Raw genomic sequence first — 23,779 nt, 5'->3', positions numbered from 1 at the left:
TTAGTGCAATCATAACATGTAAAATACTGTCAGAAGAATGTGGTCTACACAGATGTATTGTATGTAATAAGAGCAGCAAGGCAAGGATAAAAAGAGTGAGATTCGAAAGCATATATACATGCATTCAGAGGATTATTTCATAAAAATTCGAATATGACCATTTGTGAAACTTCAGATAAATGCAATGTGATAGAAGCAAGCATGTCAACCTGCCTGGAAAAGAATAAATCCCAAGAGTTGAAGGGAAAAATAAAATGTACACGGCGAATTCACAAAGCTCCCTTCATTCATGCTCAAATATAAGTTCAGCTTGAGCAGAGGCTCGCCGAAACCTCACCAACTGCATCAGCATGTTAACTGTTTTGTCTTTGACATACGAAGAAGGAGAAACACGCATTGTCTCCAGAATCGGTGAATTCCGAAGGATGAATTTTATAAATTCCAGCTCATGTGGCACACAAGATAAATCAGTCATCTTTACTGACTTTAATTGCCCAAATGTGCAATCTGAAGGGCATTCTTCCTCCCAAAAGTCCAAATCGGTGGTGACAACAGCACTGGCTACTGTGTTTGAAGAACCCTGCAACAGAGAGAGAAAATCATAAAACAGACTCCTTTCAATCACATTATACAGTGTCCCATCAAAACTTACCGATATCGTCAGTTCTCTAAGATTTGGAGAACTTGTAATCAGCCGCAGAACAACAAGAATCTCTTTCATGTCCTCGAAACTCACTTGATACAGTTCAATGACTTTCAAGCGATCATATGTGATCGAGAATGTTGCTGGGTAATCACCTATGCTTAAGTACTTTCAATACCCAAGAGGAAAAATCAGAGCAAATCAGAATAGAGAATGGCAAATCAAGAAAACAAGCATCTTCTCCTCTACAATCTAGTTCCACACCAGAAGGCATCTCCAGAAAATTTTACTTGAGTTTTCCTGTTGACCATAATCAGTTTCTGTCGTCCACAAGGTTTCAGTATACCAAACATAACTGCACATTTTTCTAGGAATAAATTGAGGTCAAGCAACATAACCTTAGTATAGAGGAAAGAGTTCAGAGTGTTCAGACATCTAACAAAAAACTCAAAGAATGAGAGTTGAACAATGAAAAGGAGCAACTACCTTTGTGAAGTAAATTTGCCCGATGAGGTGCTCAAGAAGAGGAGTGCCGCCAAGAAACTTGACAAACTTGCAACTAGAACTTTGTTCAAAGTGCTCCGCTATATCATCAGTCATGTACATAGCTACAGACAGAGCAACCAAGGCAGGGGTGTTCTCGAGGCAAATATCCTTGAATTCGCCTTCGAGATTCAAATACTTCAGATTTGGAGCCGAGATTGTCATTGCTAGACTATCAAAGTATGATAAGGATAGATTCTCAAGAACAGGGCAACTGGAGATGAGACTTTCAATCGCATCGGCTGCAACAAGAACTTGATGCAGGGTAAGGATCCTCAAATTTGGGAATCCCTTAAAAGTAGGAGGTGGGTCCAATTCACAGTTAACTAATTCTAAACGCGTCAGTTTGGAGCAGTTGAACAAGCAAGATGGTACCCTGAACCACTCTCCTTCTCCTAACTCAAGGACCAGCTCTTTGATATCATTCCTCGAGAGGAAAAGTATCCATTGGTCAATGTCAGGGACGTACTGCAAGTACGAGGTTGAGAGCTTAAACATGTGGATCGGCCCCTGGTGGAGGAACAGACATCGGGTAACGAAGTTGACGAAGATGTCCTTGGTGAAGTCACCAAGTGAGTCCACGCAGTTATCATCAAACACGAGTTTAGTGAGCGAGGCCCATTTGTACCTCCAAGAACGAGACAAGATGCTCGTCTTCACAGCTTCACGAATTGGCAATCTCGTGAGGATGCTTTCAACAATGTTTGGAGGGAGATCACTTAGTCTATCGTCCTCCATATTCGAATTCAAAGCTGGTGATCCACAATCAGCAACCCTATAAGGAGAAGCTGTCACTTAAATTCGATAAACCCATATATCAAAACCTGTAATTCAATTCACTGCACTGAGGATCACCCAGTACAAGCTATAAAGAACTGCGATTGCTCATAGATCAACAACCCGAAAACAAAGAATAGCTCATCGGCATCAATCGAATGGAGAAATTGAAATATTCAAAAGCCTAAGATCACGGACTTCCAGAGAGAGTGAGGGATGATACTAACAGGGAGGGGAAAAAAAAAAAGAGCTCTCTTTTTCCCGAGCTCGAGCACATTAAAAGGTTCCAACTTGATAATCGATTTGATCTCAACTGAGCTGATGTACAATAATGGGACACACCAAAAGAGGGAATGAAGCTCTGAAATTTCTGGCATTTTCACGGAAAACAAAACAAAGTTGTCCAATCAATTTTCAAGAACCGACAGCTCAATGAATTTCCGGTGAATAAGATACCAACGCATGACCCAGAAGGCAGCTCAAGAGCGGAGATCATGGGGTTGTGGGGAGGCATGAGAAAAGGAGAGAGGGAGAGAGATCAGAGTCTTACAAAGGAAGCAGAACACACGAAGAAGATGACAGTTTACTGATCCGCTTCTGTAAAAAATGTTCCTTCAGTCAAAATATTTTCCCTTCACTCGAAGAAGATGACGATGATAATGCCGGTCGGTCGGTTTTTTGTGAACCGGGTCGGTTGAAATGTACGGCAACATGGGTCCCCCGCGAACCGGACCACTCAACCATATTCTTTGGGTCTAGTGTGCACTTCTGAAACGATGCCAAACAAACATCCATCTCAAGCCACTGTCATTGATTCGAGGTACTCCAAACCCCAATCAGTTTTAGTTAGCAGCGATACCGGTAAACTCGATTTTGGTAAGATCGGAATCGAATCCATTAGGCTACTTTTGGTCGCCCGGATTGAATAGAATTCATGAGGAGGATGGAATGGGAATTTATTATCCCAAACATGTTTACGTTTGGTAATGAAATTAAGTATAATTTAATTTAATTTTCAAGTTTTTAAAAATTAAAAATTGACCCATAATTTTTTATTATTTCAAAAATAACTCCACTCCACTCTCTCTTCTCGGCTCTCTTGGCGCCTCTCTGTCCTTCCCCATGGCCATGCACAATCGAAGCTAGATCGAGATCAATGACAGACATGTTGCTTCAATCGAAGCACTCTCTGCCGCGAATCACATCAGCAGGGCTTCGATCGAAGCCTCATTGCTTCGATTAGGCTTCGATCCGAGGCATTGGAGATGGACATGGATGCCAGAGCTTCGATTAGGCTTCGAATCCGCGCAGAGGCCCGAGCTCGGATCGGGATCGGAGACGGAAATGGACGCCGTCAGTTCAGACTTGGCTTCTGGCAACTGGACGACCGGCTCGATGTGAAAGCTGTGGCCGCACTTGGAGAGGAGGCGCGCATTCACGCCATCCTCGAACTCAAACACGTAGACGGCGGATGGTTGGGTTGAGGGGAGAAGGTGGACGGAGGTGCTCAGGAGGAAGATGGTTCTTTCATGGACCTCTATTGTGCTCGGGAGGAAGAAGAACGGGGCGGAAATTGGAGAGAGGAAGAAGATGATTGGAGAGGAGAGAGGATGGCTGGGGCATGTTTCTGAATATGAAAAACTTATGGGGCTATTATTCAATTTTAAAAAGTTTGTAATTAAGTTTAACTTAACTTAGTTTTCAAACAGATTCTAATCAAGTGTTTGATTCATTCCAAAATTTGAAATTAGAATGAGAAAGAGAAATGACCAACATACTCATAGTTTAATATTTTTGAAAATTTTAAAATAAAAATTATTTTCAAAAATTAGTTTTCAAATTTTTTTAAAAAAAACAAAGAGAGAGGTTGACGGGAAAAGAGTGGTGGTTGCCCAAATCCGGTCACCACTGCCCCGGGAAAGTTGCTAGCCAATCCAGAGATCGTCGACGACCTTGCTTGGGGCGGTAATGGCTGATGTCAGGCAATCACTGCCGCACAATGACCTCTCTCTAGATAGAGAGAGACAGTGAATTGAGGCTGTGGTGACTAGAATTAGGTCACCATAGTCCCGATATCCCTCCCCTCTCCCTTCGAAAGAAGAGGAGGAGGGATGAATCGGGGGTGGTGGGGCTCAACACCTCGTTGAGCCACCACTACCTTGACAGGGTCACCAACGATCTTTGTGGTGGTTGACATTGAGAATGTTCATATTTGATAATTCTAAACTCAATTCTTGAATTTTAGAAAAAATCCTATTTCACTCTATATCCGGACAACGAAACGTAGCCTTGCACCCTCATAATGTGCTAGGAATGATTGGGTTGGGTTCATTTTTCAGGATTTCTCGATTCCTTCCATCTTTGTGTACTAGAAGCGTAACGGTTAATTCAACTTCCATTCGTGTGAAGTACGATCCCTTCTGACTCAGTCTGCATAGTTGCTGATGTACGCCCTTGTCAACTGCCACTACCACATGAGGAGAAATGGAAGATCAGAGACTAGCATTGGGTTAATATGGAGATAGGTCCGACGAGATGCCAGGCAAAAGCCACATCGCAGGTCACGGGGCACAGTCACAATCACCAGAGAGGAAGCTTGCATATGTCACCGCAACCCTGAGCTTCACTTCCCAAGCAAGTCCTCCATTTCACAACTATGTACTCGGTACATAACCAATAAACTTATGATGTGCCATTTCGATTTTCATTCCATGAACTTCATCGAATAGCCAGCTGTCAATAACACGACAGCGGCAGATAGTCACAGAAGTACAGGGAACTCTCAGCATAGCCCTCCCGACTTTACAATGCTCAATGACCAGAAAACTTCAGATGGCTCCTAAATTTTATTGACCATCTATTTTTCCCGCATGGAAGGGTGAAACTGGTTGTTAACTAGGAATTCAGAAATATCCTAAACTGAAATGAATGGAGGAATTAGTTTCGTGTTAAAAGACCCTTCAGCAAGATGATCCCGAGACCACCAACTACCAGTGAAAGAACAAGGGGAGCCTTGATCTTCTCTGCATCAAACTTCACAGTTGTACGGTTGGTTCTCGCTTTCGGGGCCCTCCCATAGGTCTCACGGAGAAGACTGCTCAGATTGTCCAGCTGATGTAGTATCTGCCGCTGTCCTTTTGCTATTACTGATATCTGATACAACACATTGAAGGGTATGACTCCGAAAACTCTAATGATAGATATACATCAGAAACACTGAAAGTGTGGTGGCATATTGATACCTCTAGCATATAAGGAGACTCCTTGGCGAGTTGGGAGGAAGAGGAGGAGCTGTGCATCATGGAACCAGTTAGCGAACCATTACCTAAACTGTTGATGAAGTAAGCAGTTGGAGCAGAGCCGTCGCATGACTCAGCATGAAGAGCGATGTTTTGCTGGCTTGAGACATTTTTCTTGATGGTTAGCTTGGAGTTCAACTCTTCTATACGAGTTGTGAACTCGTCCATTCTTTCATTTAGTGAAGAGATTTGTTCTGAAAGCTGGGAAATCTCGACCTAGCCAAACCACCAGAAGACGATTATGGTCAGATCAGAGAAATTTCATGATCATTATGCAGAAATCAGCCTTTTTACTGTCTATCTGAAAATAAAAAGGGTTTAAATAACCTGGTTTGCTGGAGTAGCTGATTCCATACGATCTTCGTACCTTGCATTGGTACTGAAGACAGCAACCTTTGAGTAATTATTCTCCCTCTGACTCGAATATGAGTGCGACATACCACTGCCCAAGATATATTTGTGAATTCCATGTTAAATTGGAACCACATTCGGGCCCAAAAATATCTAACAGTAAGAATCTTGTGATATACAAAAAGGAGAAGACTGTAAAGCCAGAAACGTACAAGAAGGAAAAAAAAAGAAAAAATCATCCATGCCAACTAAAATATTATTGTATCATACGAATCCAACAAGATGACCATACCAAGTACTAATCACAATCTTTTTCAAAGCAAGTTCAAACAAACATCAAGCAGAAAGGTTCCAAAACTTAACCTCAAATATAACACATCATCCATGAGTAATATGGTCCCTTAGGAGGAATGACAACCATGCAATTCTCAACCCAAAAGAGTCGTGTAGTTGGGAAGTTGTAAGCAAGGGCAGATGCACCCGGGAAGGAAAAAAAAGAAAAAATAAATAAACTTTGTTTGCATCAATAATGGGAAAAATAACTATGTAAAGATAGATCAGACTGTTGCACCTTTTCATATTCTTAATTCTCAGGGGTGCCCTGTCAGCAGAAGCTCTTGAAACTCCATCTTTAGAACTTGCACCAACTTGGTCCTCATCTAGGCTTAGTTTTGTCTTCAGATCATCAGGTAAAGCCTGCAAAACCAAATAGTGCCCTTTCTTTTCAACTAACAGCCCACACTTCCTTGGAAGTATCTGTGATAATTTGAAAAAGCTCAAGCAATTGCAATACCATGGTCTCATTTATGAGCTTTTCCAGCTGTATTTGTTCGATATACGTCCGCGGGATGTACGAGCCCTCCAATCCCAGCATTTGGGCAACACCCCTCACAACTAGACGGTCTCTTCCTTGCACCTTTTTATTCCAAAGGCAGTCTCCTTAGTCTCCAATAGATAGGTGGACAAGGTGATAGGAAAGTCGAGTAGCTTATAGTCTCAAACATATTGGAAGAGTAATTTTTCAAAACCGTGTCAGAGAAAAGCCTGATTGAATAGGCAAACCAGAATTGCAATGACCAATTATCAGAATTCATGTTCAGAACTGGTATTTCTGCTAGTTTTCTTGGCGAACTGGGCCTTTACAAATGGCCATTGCTCAATTAAGTGCTTACTTTTAATTGATTCCATATAATACATTTAAACAGCTGATTGGACCCATTAATTCTCAGGCTAACCAAGAATATATAATCCCATAAGTTGGCTTGTTAAATTCCCGAGTTATGAAAGCTACGCTTGAATTAGGAACACTATCATATTGCAACATTCAACAATATAATGATTAAAATTATAATGTGGTACAATGACTCAAATGTTACCTGAACATACTGACGATTCAGCTGCGTCAGCCAATCGATTTTGACGCAGACCCTATCATCAGAGAATACATGGCTCTTTCTCTTCAGGATAGTGAATATGGTGTATCCTAAGGCCATTAATCCACCGAGAAGGCGTACACTGACTTCAAATGTTATTCTTGGGGATATCACAAATGGGTTGTCCGTCACCCATTCCTGAGATAAAATTTCAGCTAATGCAAAATGTTGCAATAAATGAAAAGCCCAAACAGACGGAGAATATTCTACAGCAATCGCTAACTATAAAGTTGCATTTTTTCTTGGCTTTGAAGACAAAATAAGAACTTCAGGTTGTGAAGATAAGAATTTGAATCCCGAGAACAAACCTCAAACATGAGACTGTATTTCCCATCTTTATTCCTCATTCTTAAGTACGACTGACAGGACTCGGAATCTTCACCCGGGGGTAAAAGATATATGTCATAAGTTTCTTCCGTTGTTTCAGAATGCTCTTCACCAAGAGCAGCCTTTATCTGATCCACATTTACATCTTTCGCTGACTGCCATAGTAAGCCAAATTCAGAATTACAGAAAGAGCAAAATGGAAGAATACTATTCTACTGTTATTAACCGAACAAGAGATAAGGAAAAAACATAACCTTGAGGATGTAAGTAGGACTCTGGAATCCTGTGAAGGGGTTGAACTTGTTGATTATTTTTATATGGGCAGTCTGAAGATCAGGCTCGATGAAGGCTTTGTACATTGGATACACCTGTGTGGAAATCACATTGAAAGGGTCCGCAAAGTTTGAAGCTACCTAGTTGCTTAATTCAACATGGTGAAAACAAACCGTTTCAGATATTTGATGTATTATCTCTTGGGGTTCTTGTCCAGCTCTCTGTATATCCCTCAAGACCCGTTTCACCAGGTCAAAGTGGACTCCGCCAGTGACAGATACATGAAGGTCCAGCAAAGGTCGCAACTTCTCGCTCAATGCATAGATTCCCTCGATAATAACAATCCGGGAACTTGGGACTTCAAGTCTCCTATTAAGGACATGCCCTGATATGAGTTTTACAATGTTGTTTTCTCCAACAACTTTGCAGAAAATCCAAACAATGAATGAACATAATCCAATGAAGAAGCTCCACAAGCAGGAATTAGGGAGGAAAAGCAGAGAGAGAGGAAGATGAAACAGAAAACCACCAAGTATAAGCGAATGATGCAATAGGAAAACTTGGTAAAAAGGTCAACCTATAACCAAAGTATACCATCATCACAAATCACACAGTTATTTTGAAAACTTGGTAAGGTCGATCGGATGGTCGGTCATTTCCTACTTATTGAGTCCAGTAGGATTAGCAGATCCAATATAATCATCGTCATCAAGATACTTGCTCAATTCTAGGCGGAGCTTCAGTTGAGCTCTGAATATCGTTGAGGTCTGAATATCATATAAGGAGAAAAGACAAACCTATAACCAATACGGGAACTAGTCTTGAAGTCATAGATAGGTACTTCAATCGGTTTCCCTTCCTTCAAGTCCTGGACATTCCTCAGCAGTGCGTCATAATCCGTCAATCGTGGATCTGTATGGAAGAACATAAATGAAGTCTTAAGTGGCTTCATCTAGACATATGATCGAGTAAATTACAGCTAAGAAATACCACGAGAATGATATCAAGAGAAAACACCTTACATTTATTTCTTCCTCAGTGTAAGTTGTACATGAAATGCGCTTGTGGATGGTGAAAGCAGATTATAATAGACATAAAGATATATTATGTGACATTTTCTTTAAACTCAGACACTGAACACACCTTTTGGCTTTCCCCATTCTCAGGGCTGTTGAGTCAAAAGCTGGAATGAAATATGTCTTAAGGTCATTTTTCCCAGTGAAATTAGAGATAACACTAACTCGAATCGGGATGAAGAGTCTATATTTCTGAAGCAAATGATTGCATGCGCATTTTCAAAAGATATCATAAGCTGAAATGCCCGAAGACGACTCTGCTAAGTGACCAAAAATCATGAGCATAATCAGCTGTTTGAATATATCAGGAAAAATGAAAATGGCACCAATCCGGAGAACGATCTACCATAAGTTCTCACAGACTCAGAACTAACATGGGGAAGTGAGTAAAAAAGACATTTACCATCAAAGTTGCCATCCACTATCCTGGAAGCATCGTTGTAATTATCCATTGATATGACAGCTATGCTCGGCATAAAATTCAAGATCTTTTCAGTGAAAACAGTCTTCCCCGCACCAGATGGGCCAGCTACCCCTATCAATATTATTCCATCGTTCTTCTGGACGAGCAATTGGCCCGCACGAATAACCGCAAAGAATCCCTTCTCAAAAGACAGACGGTCTTGGATTGGGACAATCTCAAATCGATCGCAGTCCTTTCTCTTGACTAGTCTAACCTGATCTTTCAGGAGTCCTTGCCTTCTCCCATTGGAATCAACATCTGAGCCTTCTTTCGTCATTTCAGCAAATTGAACTTCCTGCAAAAAAAAAAAGAGCTGCTCAGAGCACTGACACCAGGAAACAGACAAAATGGCCACACAAAAGAATTAAGCGACCCTCTGAACTCAATGAAAGCATTATCAGGTACAAATGTAGAGGATAGGAGTGATCATCCAAAAATAAAAGAATGACATATCGCCTCATTCGGCACAAAAGGATCGGAAATGGGAGTAAGTGATAATACTGAGATTTATCATTTCATATCGACTAAAAGCCAATTGTTAGGATTTAAGCTTGAATCTTGCTCCAAGCTGCGCTCGTCAACATGAATATACACAAAAGAAGCCCATGACACTATTCGCCATTTTTGCTCAAATTCGAGACCAAATGCATCGGTCGCTCCGAAATGATGCACTTAGCTCAATATGACAGCATAACATGATTGAAAAAAGAACAACTCCTGTCATGCAATGGAGCAAACAGATCAACAGAAACAGCAGCAAAACCATATTTTGACGCAGACAACTCATTAAAACAATCCGAAAAAGCTCGGGTTGACTGTTCTGACGATCCACCCCGTAAAGGTGCAACGAACCGACTCAAGGAGACCCAGTCACATCGCCAAACAACAGACACCCAGATGAGAATACGATCCGAAATCGGCCAAAGGGGGCACAATGCGCCGACTTTCGATCGTCAGAACAGTGACCGAGTGCAAGCAAGCGACCGACGTAAGGGAACCGAATCATAACACGAAAGAAAAAGAACGGAGACCCAGATGAAAATACGATCCGAAATCGATCAAAGCAGGCTCAATGCGCTGACTTTCGATGATCAGAGCACTGACCGAGTCGCGGCAAGCTGAGGCAGCAAAGTCACCCCTCAGCAAAAGAAACGCCGAGAAGACTCTCAGTGGGGTTGCCTCTGATGGATTCTGAAGCCAGCCTCTCTCTATTATATAATGACGGGGTCGTCTTCGTCCTCTTCCCTTTAATGGAAAGGAAATGCGATTTTATTTTTATAGATTTTTTGAGATTTTTCGGGATTGCGATTTCTAGAGAGCGAATTTTGTTAGCAGCAAAGCAAAAAAGCAAAACTAAACCCGTAGAAAAAGGGAGGAAAGAAACAAAAAGAAAAAGCGCATCGGTTTTTCATTTTCAAGATGAAGCTGTGTGTGATTTCATTAATTAATTAATTTATTTATTTATGGCACAATCACACTTAAGTCACTGAACTATGGCAAACGTGACAATGCACCCTGAGCTTTATTCTTGGACAGCTCATTACCACCTAATAATATTCCACTAAGGGGCAATGTCTCCCCTACCATCTAATTTTTGGTCCGACTATCGGAAAAAACATGGAGAACTTTCCTTGTGTATGTGCTCGACCATGTCCTCCTCACCCTATGTCAGCCAGTCTAGATTAGCTGCGTCATGTGGGGAGATTTTTGAAGGATCGCTTATCTTGTTGAATTCCATGATTTTAAACTGTTCAAGATTGTCAAACGTAATTTTGATATTGAATTTCTTGATGCTGTTAGGCCGACTATAGAAGTGTCTCAAATCTATTTTATTTTCAATGTGCAATAAATTGTAAAATTTAACAAAAGGAGTAGATTTCTGATGTACCTAGAGGAAACCTGAAGTGATCTAATTGGCGTTCTTGGCCCTAATAACTAATGAATGATCTTTTCCTTCACAAAAAGAGAAAATGATGGATTACTTTGGAATCTCATAAATGAGTGAGAACTAATGCAATGAAACAAAATATTAAGGGTGAAAGTGGAGAAAAAATGAAAAAGTTGTGGACCAAAAAAGTGTTTCTAAATCCTTCAATGCTGCGTGGGTGGTGGGGAGAAGAGAGAGACGGTGGGAATGAATGAAGACAGAAAAACATGAGTGGGGCAGCAAAGTGCAATAACAAAAAACTACAAAATAAAAGTGATATGGCTTAATGGCTTAGTGGATTAATAAAAGGGCATCCTTGAAATTGCATAATTGTTAAGGTATCTTAAAAAATAAAGGGGCTGTCTTTTCCTTTGAAGATCAAATATATAATAATATAAATTATAATAAATAATAGATAATAGATATTTCAACCTTTATGTTTTTTCTAACTTGTGGACTTGGTAACTCGGTCTCTACACTTCCTAGAATCTCTCATAAATCTTATTATATATTCATTTTTCAAGGGGGAAAAAATTGTGCTTGTTTCGTATAAGAATCGAATTGAAACATTTTTTATCAATTGAATATGAGTACTATTATAAGTCATTGTCAATTTATAATATTATTTTATATTTATTACTAGGTTTGATTGGTTATCTCATACTTACTATTTTATGATAATTGTTCACATTTTAAAATAGTTTCTTATTAATTAATTTGAAATTTAAAATAATAGTTTTTAATAATATCAGGCTAAGTATAAATGATTCAATAATATTCTTGCAACTAATTATCTTATATTCTTATTCAATATGCATTCTACATTTATTTAATCGTCTTATAAACATTTATCACAAATATTCAGTTCATATTTTCACTTTACAAATTTATTTTTGACTTGAAAACAATATTTTTGTGATGTTTTAATTTCAAATATTAGCTTATTTCTTTTGATCAATCATAAACTCATAGAATTAATGATTTATGATAAATTTTAATCTTTCAAATGGCCTTAATTTCATAAAATTAGTGATAAGCAATAATACTTTTTTGGAAACTATAATAATCAATAAACTTTTTTAGTATTCCATTTTTTGCAATGCACAGATTTATCATCATAAGATTACATCATTTTATGTAGATTTTTTTAAAAGTTAATTGAATAATTATTTGCTTGATGATTTCAGCAATTTCTCTTTAGATTTTTATATTTATGAAATTATTCATAGTCATTTATATAAGATAATTTTCTAGCAGAATTATATATATATATATATAAATTAATTTAAGTATTAGATTTCACCCATAAATAAATAGCTACATTTACTTTTAAAATATTTTAAAATTATACTTCAAAAGAGCTCGTCTTATATTAAATGGTGTATTTTTTTATAATATATAGAGATAAAGATTTTTTTTTGCCTCAGAGATATAGATATTTAGATACTATATATATATATATATTTAAAAATCTCAATATTTGTTGAATAGCAGCAAATATAGTGGATAAAGGAATAGTAACATATAATTAAGAATCCACAATAATAATTTATGGATGAAGCAAATTGACCCTTATATTCTTATCAAATATAATTCTATTAATTGCTTGTGGAAAGCAATTTTATTATATATAGATATATAGATTATTATATTACGATATGATATGCTTACATTAATTAATTTTATTTCAAGGTTTTTTTTTTGGGTGCAATTCAAACAAGGTTGTCGGATACATGTGAGGGTGGACTAGGAACTGAAGAGGCGGAGTAGGCCACTTCCAGTAAATTTGCTCCTCTGAATTATTTATTTCATTCCCACTAATTACTCTTTTCCTAATTTCAATAAAATTAACTGGTCCTTTTGAAAAAAGAGGATTTTTTTGGTACTAATCAATAATTACATTAATATCTCTTTGTTTAAGGAAGCCATTTATTATGCTCACCATTTTTATGCAAGACAAGTTTCACACATGGGTTTATTCTTTTTCCCATTAAACATAAACACATACACAGCCCTGATAATTCCTTGAACACGGTTGCAATTAGCTGGCATATATATTTTCGATCCCCACTAATGACTGGGTTAATAATGTAGATAAGGTATAAATGTAGACTAATGACATGTCAATTTTGCCGAGGTGCATCTATAGAGCAGCACTTTCTTTTTTTCAATAATCATGAGTGGCCCAAGACGTTCTGTATATATTCTTAAAAAAGGAAAAATCTTTGTAGAATGACTGAATTTTTTCCCCCTCATACGGAGATCATTTACCATAACTAGAATAGCAAATAAACATTTTTTTCTTTTCAGATTATAAGAAATGTTCTATCGCATAAAAAAATGAAAAGTTAAATAGCTAAAAAGGACATGGGTACGCCATCTTTCACTCAAGGAGAAAATACCAGTGAGTATTACATAGCCACAAAATTGCGTAAAACTCAACTAATAGCTGATACATATAAAAGATGCAGTTATAGTTCATAATTTTTTTCTCTCCACCTTCACATGAGTCGGTTGTTAATTGAATTTTACACAATCACGTATCCTTGTAATACTCATCGAATATAAGTGCCACCTCAACTTTCTTTCATATATTCAGATATCTATATACATAATTACAGAATCAGTATCTGTATATATAATTACAAAATCAACCTTTTTGTTTTGTTTCCTGCGAGTATAAGTGAGATCATGGACCTGGAGAAAATAATAATAATAAAATGATCACAAGGAGCCTCATAAGTGAAAATCGAATCTATACAACCCACAATTTATTATCAAAGTATTCTGCCTTCGACAACCACCTCTAGGGTCAAATTGACGGGAACTAAACCAAGGGAGGCGCATGTATGGCTTGGTCCCACCTTGTAGCCTTACTCAAGCTCTGGTGAGGACAATGCCGTAACATGATGGTCACTTTTGCAGCTGATGCATGGCTAAAATCAAGGCCACATTAACGATGGTCAGGAAGTGGAGGTGCCCGAGGGTGGGAGTATTTGTTAGTGATATGCCCTAAAGCCAGTTTATGTATTTGAATAATTCCTTTTATGGCAATGAAGTTTACTCTATTATTCATATATTGTTTATGTTTATTAGAATAAAGTTCTTAAGATATTTTGAATACTTCATTCTTAAATAGTTAAGAATAAGAGTGAATGGAGTAATAAGGTAATAATATCTTTAAATTGTTCACGATCGCATGAGACTTAAATGAATATTATCTCTTCGTATAGATAATCATTTCTGTCTGTAACCATGATTAGTATCTAGATACTAATGAAGTTGGAATAGTGAGTCTCATACTATCTAACAACTGTTGTTAGGACATAAAATGTGGATTCATATGGTTGGCTAAAGGGTTTGACATTTACCATGGCCCTGGTTAGATCTGTATCTTGTAGTGAAGGGACTTAATGCATGGTGTATACGATTACAGGTTCATTAGAATGTTTTAATTATACATTCATCACTATTTAGATTATCATGATATGCTGCTAGGCATCACTCAAGAATTTTGGGAGCCAAGGGCATTATGAAAATTATGATTTTGATTACGGAAAGAGTTTTTGATAATATTAAACGAGTTGATATTATAATCCTATTGTTACTTGGTGATGAATCTTGTTAGTCACACACATTGAGAGTGTTTAAGTCGAGAAAAGAATTAATTCTAATTAAGAAAGTTAATTAGGAATTAATTATCGGATGAGGTTTGCAATGTGCTTGCAACGGTGTTAGCACATCCCAAAACTGAATCCAACATCAATATTAAATCTAATTAAAAAAATACGAGAGTTTCTTTATTTGAAAAGTTTATATAAAAAGATTGTATATAAATGAAAACTTATGTTAATGACAAGAATGATCTTTCTTTCTTACTTGGAGGGCAAGCCATTAGATGACTTAAAGTGCAATGGCTAATTTGTGATTAATTAATTAATTAATATAGCAATTAGAATCTATATATAGATATAGTGCCTTACGATTAACCCTAAGTGTGTGTCATAATTCTCAAGACCCGAAAGTGAAAGTGACGTGAGGATTTTCAGCCCATATTTGTATCAACAAGCCCAAGCCCAAAGAAGTATATCTTGGATATATCAACAAAATATTCTCATGATGTAGAAAAGGAAGATGAGATGTCTTGATCCATAGATTGAGAATTTTATTATCTTAATTAGGTAGTATATTTAATTTAAATAGAAATATATTTAGAATTAGATATTACTTGCAGTTTTAGTTTGATTCAGGAGTATGAAGTTTCCTATTTCAGATTATTTCTTTGTTCCATTATAGGAATGTAATCTAGAAGAGTATAAATGTCAGTTTCCTATTCTATAGTCAAGGGAGGTGTCTTCCCTTTATATATAGGCTATTCACCTCATTGAAAGAGGAGAACTACATACCTCATAAACACCTATTGATGAATGATACTTTGAGTTTGCCATAACTCTTTCTTTTCCAGCATATCCTTAGGGTTTAACCGTGTTCTATTCCCTTCGAGTCTAAATTCAGATTTAGGCGCGAGAAACTGTGATCCGTGCTGCGTCAGTTGGTATCAAACCAGGAGTTGCCTAAATCTGATCATGGCAGACGAGGCGATTCACAACCACCCTAATGCCGAAGAGCAGGAAGTGGGCGCGATTCAAGCACTGGAACAGAGGATCGGAAGGATGGAGCGGACTCTCGAGCGGAGGTTTGAGTAAAGACTAGACCAGAGGTTCGAGGAGCTACGTACCATGCTTGGTGCTCTAAACTTGTGTGCTGACCAAAATGCGGTAGACGGCGATCAGGCACAGTGAGTTTTTCCTCGTGAGCCACCCGTTGCTTAACGTGTTCCTCGTAGGATCTAATATTATGAAGATTCAGATGAGGAGAGTGGAGTTGCATACGATGGATTTGTTCATCAACGAAGGAATCAAAGAAATCGTCAGGATGCTGGAGACTTTCGTTTGAAGGCCGATATTCCCGTTTTCAACGGATGCTTAAACATCGAGGAATTCTTGGATTGGCTTTCAGAAGTCGATCGGTTCTTTGAATACGCCGAGGTTCCCGAGGAGAAGCGCGTGAAGCTGGTGGCATACCGATTGAAGGGAGGAGCATCTGCTTGGTGGGATTGTGTGCAAGAGAACCGAGGATGTGTAAGGAAGCAACCCATCCAAACTTGGGAACGCATGAGACGAATGTTGAGGGCTAGATTTCTTCCTCCAGATTATGAGCAATATTTGTTCATGAAGGACCAGAGATGTGTGCAAGGGTCGAGGTCCGTCCATAATTACACGGCGGAATTCTTAAGGTTGGTGGAGTGTAATGCATTAAACGAGTCAGAGAGCCAACAAGTTTCCCGGTATATGGAAGGTTTAAAGCCAACTATTCAGGACAAGATTGGAACAGAAACTCGAGAAAATTTTGGTAATTTTGCCAAACATCTTCATGAAAGGGCTAAGGTAAATCTTAGTGATAAGGCGAATATTCATCCAGCGATGGAAGAGAAAATTCCGAACAGTAACCATGGAAACGAAAAGTAAGACGAGAGACCAACGCCAATTGACTGCAACGAGAAGAAGATTAAGGAAGTTTCCAAGATTGTTGAGAGTACTAAAAAGGAAGATAATATCGAGGTGAAGAACGAGTTAACTCTAGAATCACATGAGTTGCCTATGTTCATTGTGAATAATTTATATTTTGAAGAGAAGTTCCCAAAGGTGTCATCGGTATTAACATTTCTACATATGGAATTTGAAGCTTTGGTGAATGAAGATCCATCCATACGAGCGATTCAACATCATGGTGACTACAATACTCGAAGCACATCGAAAGCTCAAGGACGAGCTTTTTACAAGTGGGGGAGAATGACGCAGAGGATTTTCAGCCCATATATGTATCAACAAGTCCAAGCCCAAAGAAGCATATCTTAGATATATCGACGAAATATTCTTGTGATGTGGAAAGGGAAGATGAGATGTCTTGATCCATAGATTGGGAATTTTATTATCTTAATTAGGTAGTATATTTAATTTAGATAGAAATATATTTAGAATTAGATATTACTTGCAATTTTAGTTTGAGTCAGAAGTATGAAGTTTCCTATTTCAGATTATTTCTTTGTTCCATTATAGGAAGATAATTTAGAAGAGTATATATGTCAGTTTTCTATTCTATAGTCAAAAGAGGTGTCTTCCCTTTATATATAGGCTATTCACCTCGTTGTAAGAGGAGAACTACATACCTCAGAAACACCTATTGATGAATGATACTTTTAAGTTTGCCATAACTCTTTCTTTTACAACATATCCTTAGGGTTTAGTCGTGTTCTATTCCTTTCGAGTCTAAATTTAGATTTAGGCGCGAGAAACCGTGATCTGCGCTGCGTCAGAAAGAAAGAGAAAGAGAGAGTTAGTCGAGAGCTTCTGCTCAGCCGCGCCACTGCCCTCACCGATTGGAGGCATTCCCAGTCTTGGTTTGGTGAATCGGAGTTGTCCAAGACATCCTTGAAGCAGTCTTCTCCTTCTGTGGCGATTCCGTTCGAGTTTGGTGACCTAGATCGGAGTGGACGGATTGAGAGGAAGCTATCTCGGTAGTAACACGTTCGTGTGGACGAGCTAGAGATCGGACAATTGGACGGTTCCATCCATCGATCGAAACAAACCGAATTCCACAAGAGTAAGTATAAATGTAGCAATTTTTTTCTTGTGGATTCATTATATCTTGTTATCTATTCGTTAGAATGTGATTTTACATGTCAAAATTTGATCTTGAGTTTTGACAAAAAACGAGCATGCGATAAAAATTTAATTTTTGTCATTGTTAAAGTTTTCGTTGCGCAAGTACTCGGTTTTCTAACATTATATATTGTGTAATTCGTCCGAAACAATCAGAGCTAAGAGCGAAAGTGAAATCCTAACAACCCAAGAAGCTGCTGGGGCCATTGTCTGGTACTTTTATATGATGTGGTACTATAAAATTTGCAAACCCGTGAACCGTCTCAGCAATCAGGTTGCTGCACGAATTGAATCCAACAGTGATTTGTGTTGAGATTGGCCCCTTTGGATTCCAAAAATAGAAATTAATTTCAAATATATATATATATATATATATATATATAATATGTCAACAAACATGAGACCTTTCACTTTTCCTCCTTTGACCGCCATCCTATGTAATCATCGTACAATCACCCAATTGGTCAAATTGATGTGGAAATAATAAAGGTATAAAAGGTGGAAGGGTCAAGACACTTTTTTGGGTGATTGATAATGAATTCAAAGCCGTGAGGCATCAAATTATTGGTGGAACAAATGGTCCAATTGGAGAGAGCGATAGCTCTAATATTAAAGGGAAATCAATGCCCTTCTTCTAGATGCCCTCTCTCTTTTTGTGAGTTTTACGATTCGTTCAGGGACGATTTGGTCCGCTGAAACAGTTCGTAACCGGAATTCGATTATACAAAGTAAATTTGATTGTTGTATGAATTTCTGAGAGGTACGATTGAGTACTCCATCGATTTTCGATATGCACCCACCCCGACTTCAATTATAAAACGGAAGGTTGGTTGAGAGTAGCATCTAGTCATGTGACAGCATATGCTTGACTTCTAGTAAACGGGGAGAAAGATAAAAGAAGAATAATTTGATCACTACTTTATATGTTGGATCACTTTTAAGTCAAACTTGGAAGTATCTTGAAATATATGCACGTAGGCAAGAAAGCATTACTATCAGGTTGCCAAGGATGATTAGTTTTAGATATGTCGAGCTTATTTTCGTAAGCATATACTCCATATCAAATTCAGCTACTCGCAGGCTATTGGATGAGAACCCCAAGTACGAGATTGATAAGACTTGGCTTGATAGATGCAAGTCTGGTTGTCCTCCCGAGCTTTATAATCGAGTTGAGATGCTCCCGGGCTGCTCAAAGACCGAGTTTACAAATACCCCGAACACGAGCTTTGATAACACCTCGCTTGGTAGATGTGAGTTTCATCAGAGTTTGCTTAGTCACAAATATGCTCATTTCATAGTGATGCAGAGCCCATGACACGGTCCATGGGCCAAGCACATATCCTCTTATGCCTCGTCTCGTTGTTCAAGTTCAATTCAATGTCCAGATACCCCATCTTCTCGGACCTCTTGAATCTAATACCATATGAGTAAAATCTCAAGTCCAGCTCGATCACATAAAACTAATACCGGACGGAGGTTGAGTTCGGTGTTTCAAAGAACCTAGGCTTACTACTGCCAAGAATTTGCAGAACATATAGCAGGTGACCCAAGGAAAACAGTTGGAGTTAAACAAAACGTTTTGAAATTCGAGAAACATCGCAAGATAAATCCCGATGTATGCAAGTATTTAGTACATCATCATCCATACATCTCATGAACAATAATCATCAATTGGAAATAGAACATTATCTCGTATAGTTTTACGGAAAATTTGTCTAAGCAGAGTCCTTCTGAGCTCCTGTATTGACAAACCTGCAGTTCTTCCTCACCTCTCCATTGACAAAGCTTTCCGGATTCGTAATATTCCCCATCTTCACAAACGACTCCGAGAATTGCACAAAGAAGGCAATCGGATCTGCTGCATATTTCTTCACAATCTCCTTCGTCTGGACCGCCAAGATGCTGGAGTACATCTCCTGGTCCGAGTTCAGCAGCCCTTCTCCGTTTACGAGAAGATGATAGAATGAGTTGTCAAACAGGTTCGGAGTTACATAGTCCATCGGTGCAATGTTGTTCTCTCCTCTGCCAATCGGAGGGCAAATGGACTTTAGTTCGTTCAGGTGTGACTCTGATGATAAGGTTTTCGATGAGGTGAGGTCATAGTCACCATAGATTCTCGACCTGAAGTTCTTGCACTGTGCCATCCCAATTGTGTGTGCCCCTAGTAAACCGTATCGACGTTAGTATCAGGTTCTATGTCCTAGTATGAACTTAATACTCAACAACGCTTGACATGTACCTGCAAGTGCCACCATGTCAGTGACAGAGAGGCCCTGGAAGAGGAACTTGGATATGATGCTTGGGAGGCTCTCATCAGGAGCTGGGAGATTTGCGGCTGCAAGCTCATAGCTCGCAGTCCTCGAGTCCTTTCTTCCGAGTGGAACATCCCAATAAGGTCCACCCACCTGAGACAGAACAAGTTTTAAAGCAGAATAATTCTTTTTTCGATCCCTTATGCAGAATAAGCTAGTAATCTTCGGAAGAGAAATCAAGTAAATGAAGAAACGGGTACCAGGATGATAGCATCTCTGGCAGCAATGGTTAAGATGTCTGCACATGAAACAACACCGGGGCACTCCGATTCAAGCTTGTTCTTGATCCTGTCTATTATGCGGAAACCTCCTAGTGAATGGATATTGGTCGGAGCTAGTTTCTCCCCTCGAAGTGTGATCGTGTTGTCCAGCAGAACCGACCCATCACAACCCTGTATCGAAATATCACATTCATAGAGAATACTATACCAGAAGCCGAAGCATATCACTGCACTAATCACATTCCTCACGAGTCGAAACAGAATAGATAACTGCTAAAAGTGACCATTGTCCTAAAATCTATTTTCGATGGAAGTGCACCGACGAGACTATTTCAACCACGATTTAATTTTGACACTTCGAAAGAAGGAATCTGCAGCTTGTTTGAACTGAGAAAAAGACCTGAACGAAGCAATCGTGAAAGTGCAACTGAACAATGAAGGCAGCATTCCGGGGATCGGAGAGCACAGCACATTCCATCTCCTTCCTCACAATCTCGAGCACCGTGGGGCAAGACTTTGCATAGTAGTCCAACGTCAGTGGGGGGTCACTGCCTGCAGTCAATCTGCTGCCAAAGCCCAAGAGCACCAACGAAGCCATGAACCCAAAAATCGAACATGTTGAACCGAGTGAAGTTGCCATTGCACTGATCTGGTCGTCGTTCTGGTAGGAAAGGTGAAGAGTTGTGAGATATATAAGAAATGAAGTGAAAGGAAGAAGGGATGACCATTGGAGTTGAGTATTTTAAGGGGAAGGTTAAGCAATTGGAGTCAAGAGAGGATGCAACTAATTTGTTCATCTTCAAACCCAATTTACCAAATTATGTATTCCTGAGCAAAGAGTTAAAAGAGGAGAGGTTCCTTCTTGTTATCTAAATATTTTACTTGAAAGGCTTAAGCAAGTTACCAAACTTCAAAATGGGGAACTAATGATAGAGTGGCAGTTAGGGTAGAACAAGAGGTGCGGTCCACCGACTATGTTCCGCTGTTTCTCGAAGAAAATTATATCGATAATCAGTGGGCTTGGAAGGTCTAATTTCGTCGAGTGATGATCTTAATTTTCGGTTAAGGTCTGAGACACTTTGGAAGATTATCGCATGTTGATCCTAGCAGCAGTTCCATTTCCAGACCTTTAGAAGAAATACAGAATACAAGATTCGCCACAAGATAAGGAACATATAATAAAACTCAAGAAATGTGTTTAGAGAACCCAATTCAATTACAAAACTTCGTTCGCTAAAGTTCGGCGTTTCAACTTCATCAATCGTCAAGCATACAAATCAGAATCAAGCGAAGAATGATCCTTAAAACCAAAAGATCTTAGATCATCTCTCCCACCATTGCATAGACCAAAGTCAACGCCGGGCAACACATTCTTCTGCAGAATAGATTTGAGCAGGGACACTAGAGAGGAATCGAATTCGGGCCAAGAAACACAGAGCGCCCCTTTGATGTTCCTCATTTCACAACGGGCCAACAGAGCAGCAGCTAGGCCGTCTACCATACTTCCAGATGGAAAGTACTCCAAACCCTTCAACAGGGATGAACTTCCCGAGCCACGGACTGAATCTTTTCTTTCCTTAGATGTCTCCAGCTTGAGAGCAAATGACTCATCAGCTGAAAGCCTGCCACGGAAATTCTGGCTCTGAACGGAGGCCAGGATAAGTACTCTGTCAGGAACAATCTGCTCACCGATAAGCATCTTTGCTATAGCATGACATCTCTCTGGAGCCACGGAACTCTGAACAGATACGAGTATAACTGAGCTAGCAGTATTCTTTAAGGAGTAGATGTTGCATGATTTATCACCAAGAGAAGGTTCGGCAGAGATTCCAGCAAAACGGGTCTCAGGGATTATGAGACTTCCAATGAGGTTTTTCGAGCGTACGTGGTGGAAGATGTAAAGGGATGGGGAGGAGAGGGCGATAATGAGGAGAGAGTCTCGGAGGGGCCCACTGGGTTTAGGTTTGGAGAATATGAGAAAAGGAGAAGGAAGAGGTGGAGCGCGAGGAACGAAATTATTGAGATCTTCCTGGAAGAACCTTGATGGTGGTGGAATCTCAGTAAGGACATCTTCCATCACTGCCGTCTATCAAAGCTGCACTACCAGAGGAGTATCATAAGAAGAATAAATAACCAATATCACAGAGTCCATCTATAAAGAGAACAATGATCGGATTTATAATCTGTAGAACAATCGGAAAGTAGTCCAATGGAGACATGAGCAAACCCAATTAATCATGATTAGAAAATCAATCGCCAGAGCTTACTGCTTGCTCTCGAGTACAATAGCAACAAATAAATTCCCAAAACCACCGAATTGAGGCACAAACAGAGCCAATTCTCTAGCATGCTAGCATCTACAAGAGTACAACAACGCAGCAGTCTATTGCACCAAAGAGCAAATGTGCAAGTTGTGCCGAAATTACTAATTTTCAGAACCTATGTCCAATTAATCAAGCCGGCAACTTGCAAACGAAAGACGAAGTAGAAGAAAGGGTTCAGAGAAGCTGACCATTCAGCTCAAATTTCTAAAAGCCCAGCGAATGGGCTCCAAACAAGATGCTTCATAGTCTATACTGAAACGGCTCAGAATCCATAGCTATATCACAGACTGCAGTTCAATAAAATGTGAAGGATTTCATTTCAGCTTAAATAAGGTAAGTCTTCAAGAAGCTAACTTAGGGTTTAATGATCACTTCCAGTCCAAAACGAAGGCATCCCGATTCCAAAACGACTAACGAATTAAATTCAGGACTAAATAGTTTCAGACAAGACACCAATGTTCATCCATTGAAGATCCGTCGGGGCCCGGTGTAATGCATAATCAAGAACGAACCATGACATGAGCGTCACAAGCCTCCTAACCTCCATAGATTCTTAACAATCAGTCCATTTTCGTGTCACAGAGCTAAGTAATTCAGAAGTAAGGTGACGAATTTCACTCACGGAAATGCTCTGAGCTGCCCTGCAGGGATCGGATCTGATCTGCACCTTGTTGGGACAGTACAATTGGACGCTACGTGAAGCTGTGAAAGGGAAGGAAGGCAGTAGCTTGAAGAAGACTGATGATTTTCGAGCCCTTTACGTTCGCTTCAGCGGGAAGTTTTCTTCTCCGGATTTGTTAGGGTTTTTTGACGTCTCAAAATCGACAGGGGACAGCGAGGAGGGGAGAGAAGGTGCGGCGTGTCGCTGAAGAAAAATTACTCTGACTAAAAATTATCAAAAAATTATCCCATTATAATATTAATTCAACTAAATTATCAAAAAATTATCCCCTGAAATTTTGAATCCTCTGACCTATCAGATCAACACCGATCTCATCCCTACTAATTTAACAGTCGGTTGAGGTGGGGATAATCGGGAAAGAGACGGGAGGCTTTTTCTTTCCGAACTATGATCTACATGATTTCGT

At 39.2% G+C, this 23,779-nt stretch overlaps 4 protein-coding genes across 12 annotated transcripts; all 4 read right to left on the bottom strand.

Moving 5' to 3' along the window:
• Positions 1-96: 96 nt before the first annotated feature.
• On the bottom strand, positions 97-2,802 carry LOC116200034 (F-box/FBD/LRR-repeat protein At1g13570). 6 transcript variants are annotated; one of them, XM_031530694.1, is made up of 4 exons: positions 2,191-2,507; positions 1,130-1,961; positions 653-811; positions 97-580 (listed from the first exon to the last, which is right to left on the bottom strand). In XM_031530694.1, the coding sequence occupies exons 1-4, from the start codon at positions 2,238-2,240 to the stop codon at positions 284-286; spliced, it is 1,338 nt and encodes a 445-aa protein (XP_031386554.1). In that variant the 5' UTR covers positions 2,241-2,507; the 3' UTR covers positions 97-283. The 6 variants fall into 6 exon arrangements, with proteins under 6 accessions (XP_031386554.1, XP_031386555.1, XP_031386553.1 ...); XM_031530695.1 differs by lacking the exon at positions 2,191-2,507 and adding an exon at positions 2,514-2,802 and having other exon boundaries at positions 97-811; XM_031530693.1 differs by having other exon boundaries at positions 97-811; positions 2,420-2,565.
• A 1,831-nt stretch (positions 2,803-4,633) lies between these two features.
• On the bottom strand, positions 4,634-10,487 carry LOC116202053 (inorganic pyrophosphatase TTM2). Of its 2 annotated transcripts, XM_031533566.1 has the most exons (12): positions 10,290-10,471; positions 9,126-9,480; positions 8,444-8,558; positions 7,820-8,015; positions 7,628-7,741; positions 7,355-7,528; positions 6,990-7,184; positions 6,407-6,529; positions 6,185-6,309; positions 5,590-5,704; positions 5,206-5,478; positions 4,634-5,116 (listed from the first exon to the last, which is right to left on the bottom strand). In XM_031533566.1, exons 2-12 carry the CDS (start codon positions 9,460-9,462, stop codon positions 4,901-4,903), a joined length of 1,983 nt encoding a protein of 660 aa, XP_031389426.1. In that variant the 5' UTR covers positions 9,463-9,480; positions 10,290-10,471; the 3' UTR covers positions 4,634-4,900. The 2 variants fall into 2 exon arrangements, 1 of the variants encoding a protein (XP_031389426.1); XR_004155978.1 differs by lacking the exon at positions 4,634-5,116 and having other exon boundaries at positions 5,454-5,478; positions 5,977-6,309; positions 10,290-10,487.
• Positions 10,488-19,399: 8,912 nt separating this feature from the next.
• Positions 19,400-21,063, bottom strand: LOC116198479 (peroxidase 11-like). Its single transcript, XM_031528632.1, has 4 exons — positions 20,768-21,063; positions 20,347-20,538; positions 20,074-20,239; positions 19,400-19,995 (listed from the first exon to the last, which is right to left on the bottom strand). Exons 1-4 carry the CDS (start codon positions 21,005-21,007, stop codon positions 19,550-19,552), a joined length of 1,044 nt encoding a protein of 347 aa, XP_031384492.1. The 5' UTR covers positions 21,008-21,063; the 3' UTR covers positions 19,400-19,549.
• Positions 21,064-21,520: 457 nt separating this feature from the next.
• On the bottom strand, positions 21,521-23,739 carry LOC116198481. 3 transcript variants are annotated; one of them, XM_031528637.1, is made up of 3 exons: positions 23,314-23,739; positions 22,880-22,978; positions 21,521-22,462 (listed from the first exon to the last, which is right to left on the bottom strand). In XM_031528637.1, the coding sequence occupies exon 3, from the start codon at positions 22,442-22,444 to the stop codon at positions 21,632-21,634; it is 813 nt and encodes a 270-aa protein (XP_031384497.1). In that variant the 5' UTR covers positions 22,445-22,462; positions 22,880-22,978; positions 23,314-23,739; the 3' UTR covers positions 21,521-21,631. The 3 variants fall into 3 exon arrangements, with proteins under 3 accessions (XP_031384497.1, XP_031384496.1, XP_031384495.1); XM_031528636.1 differs by lacking the exon at positions 22,880-22,978 and having other exon boundaries at positions 21,521-22,467; positions 23,314-23,726; XM_031528635.1 differs by lacking the exon at positions 22,880-22,978 and having other exon boundaries at positions 23,314-23,710.
• Between the last annotated feature and the right edge of the window lie 40 nt (positions 23,740-23,779).

Source organism: Punica granatum, chromosome 3 (genome assembly GCF_007655135.1).
Source record: "Punica granatum isolate Tunisia-2019 chromosome 3, ASM765513v2, whole genome shotgun sequence".
Lineage (NCBI taxonomy): Eukaryota > Viridiplantae > Streptophyta > Magnoliopsida > Myrtales > Lythraceae > Punica > Punica granatum.
This window is presented reverse-complemented; position numbering and strand designations above follow the sequence as displayed.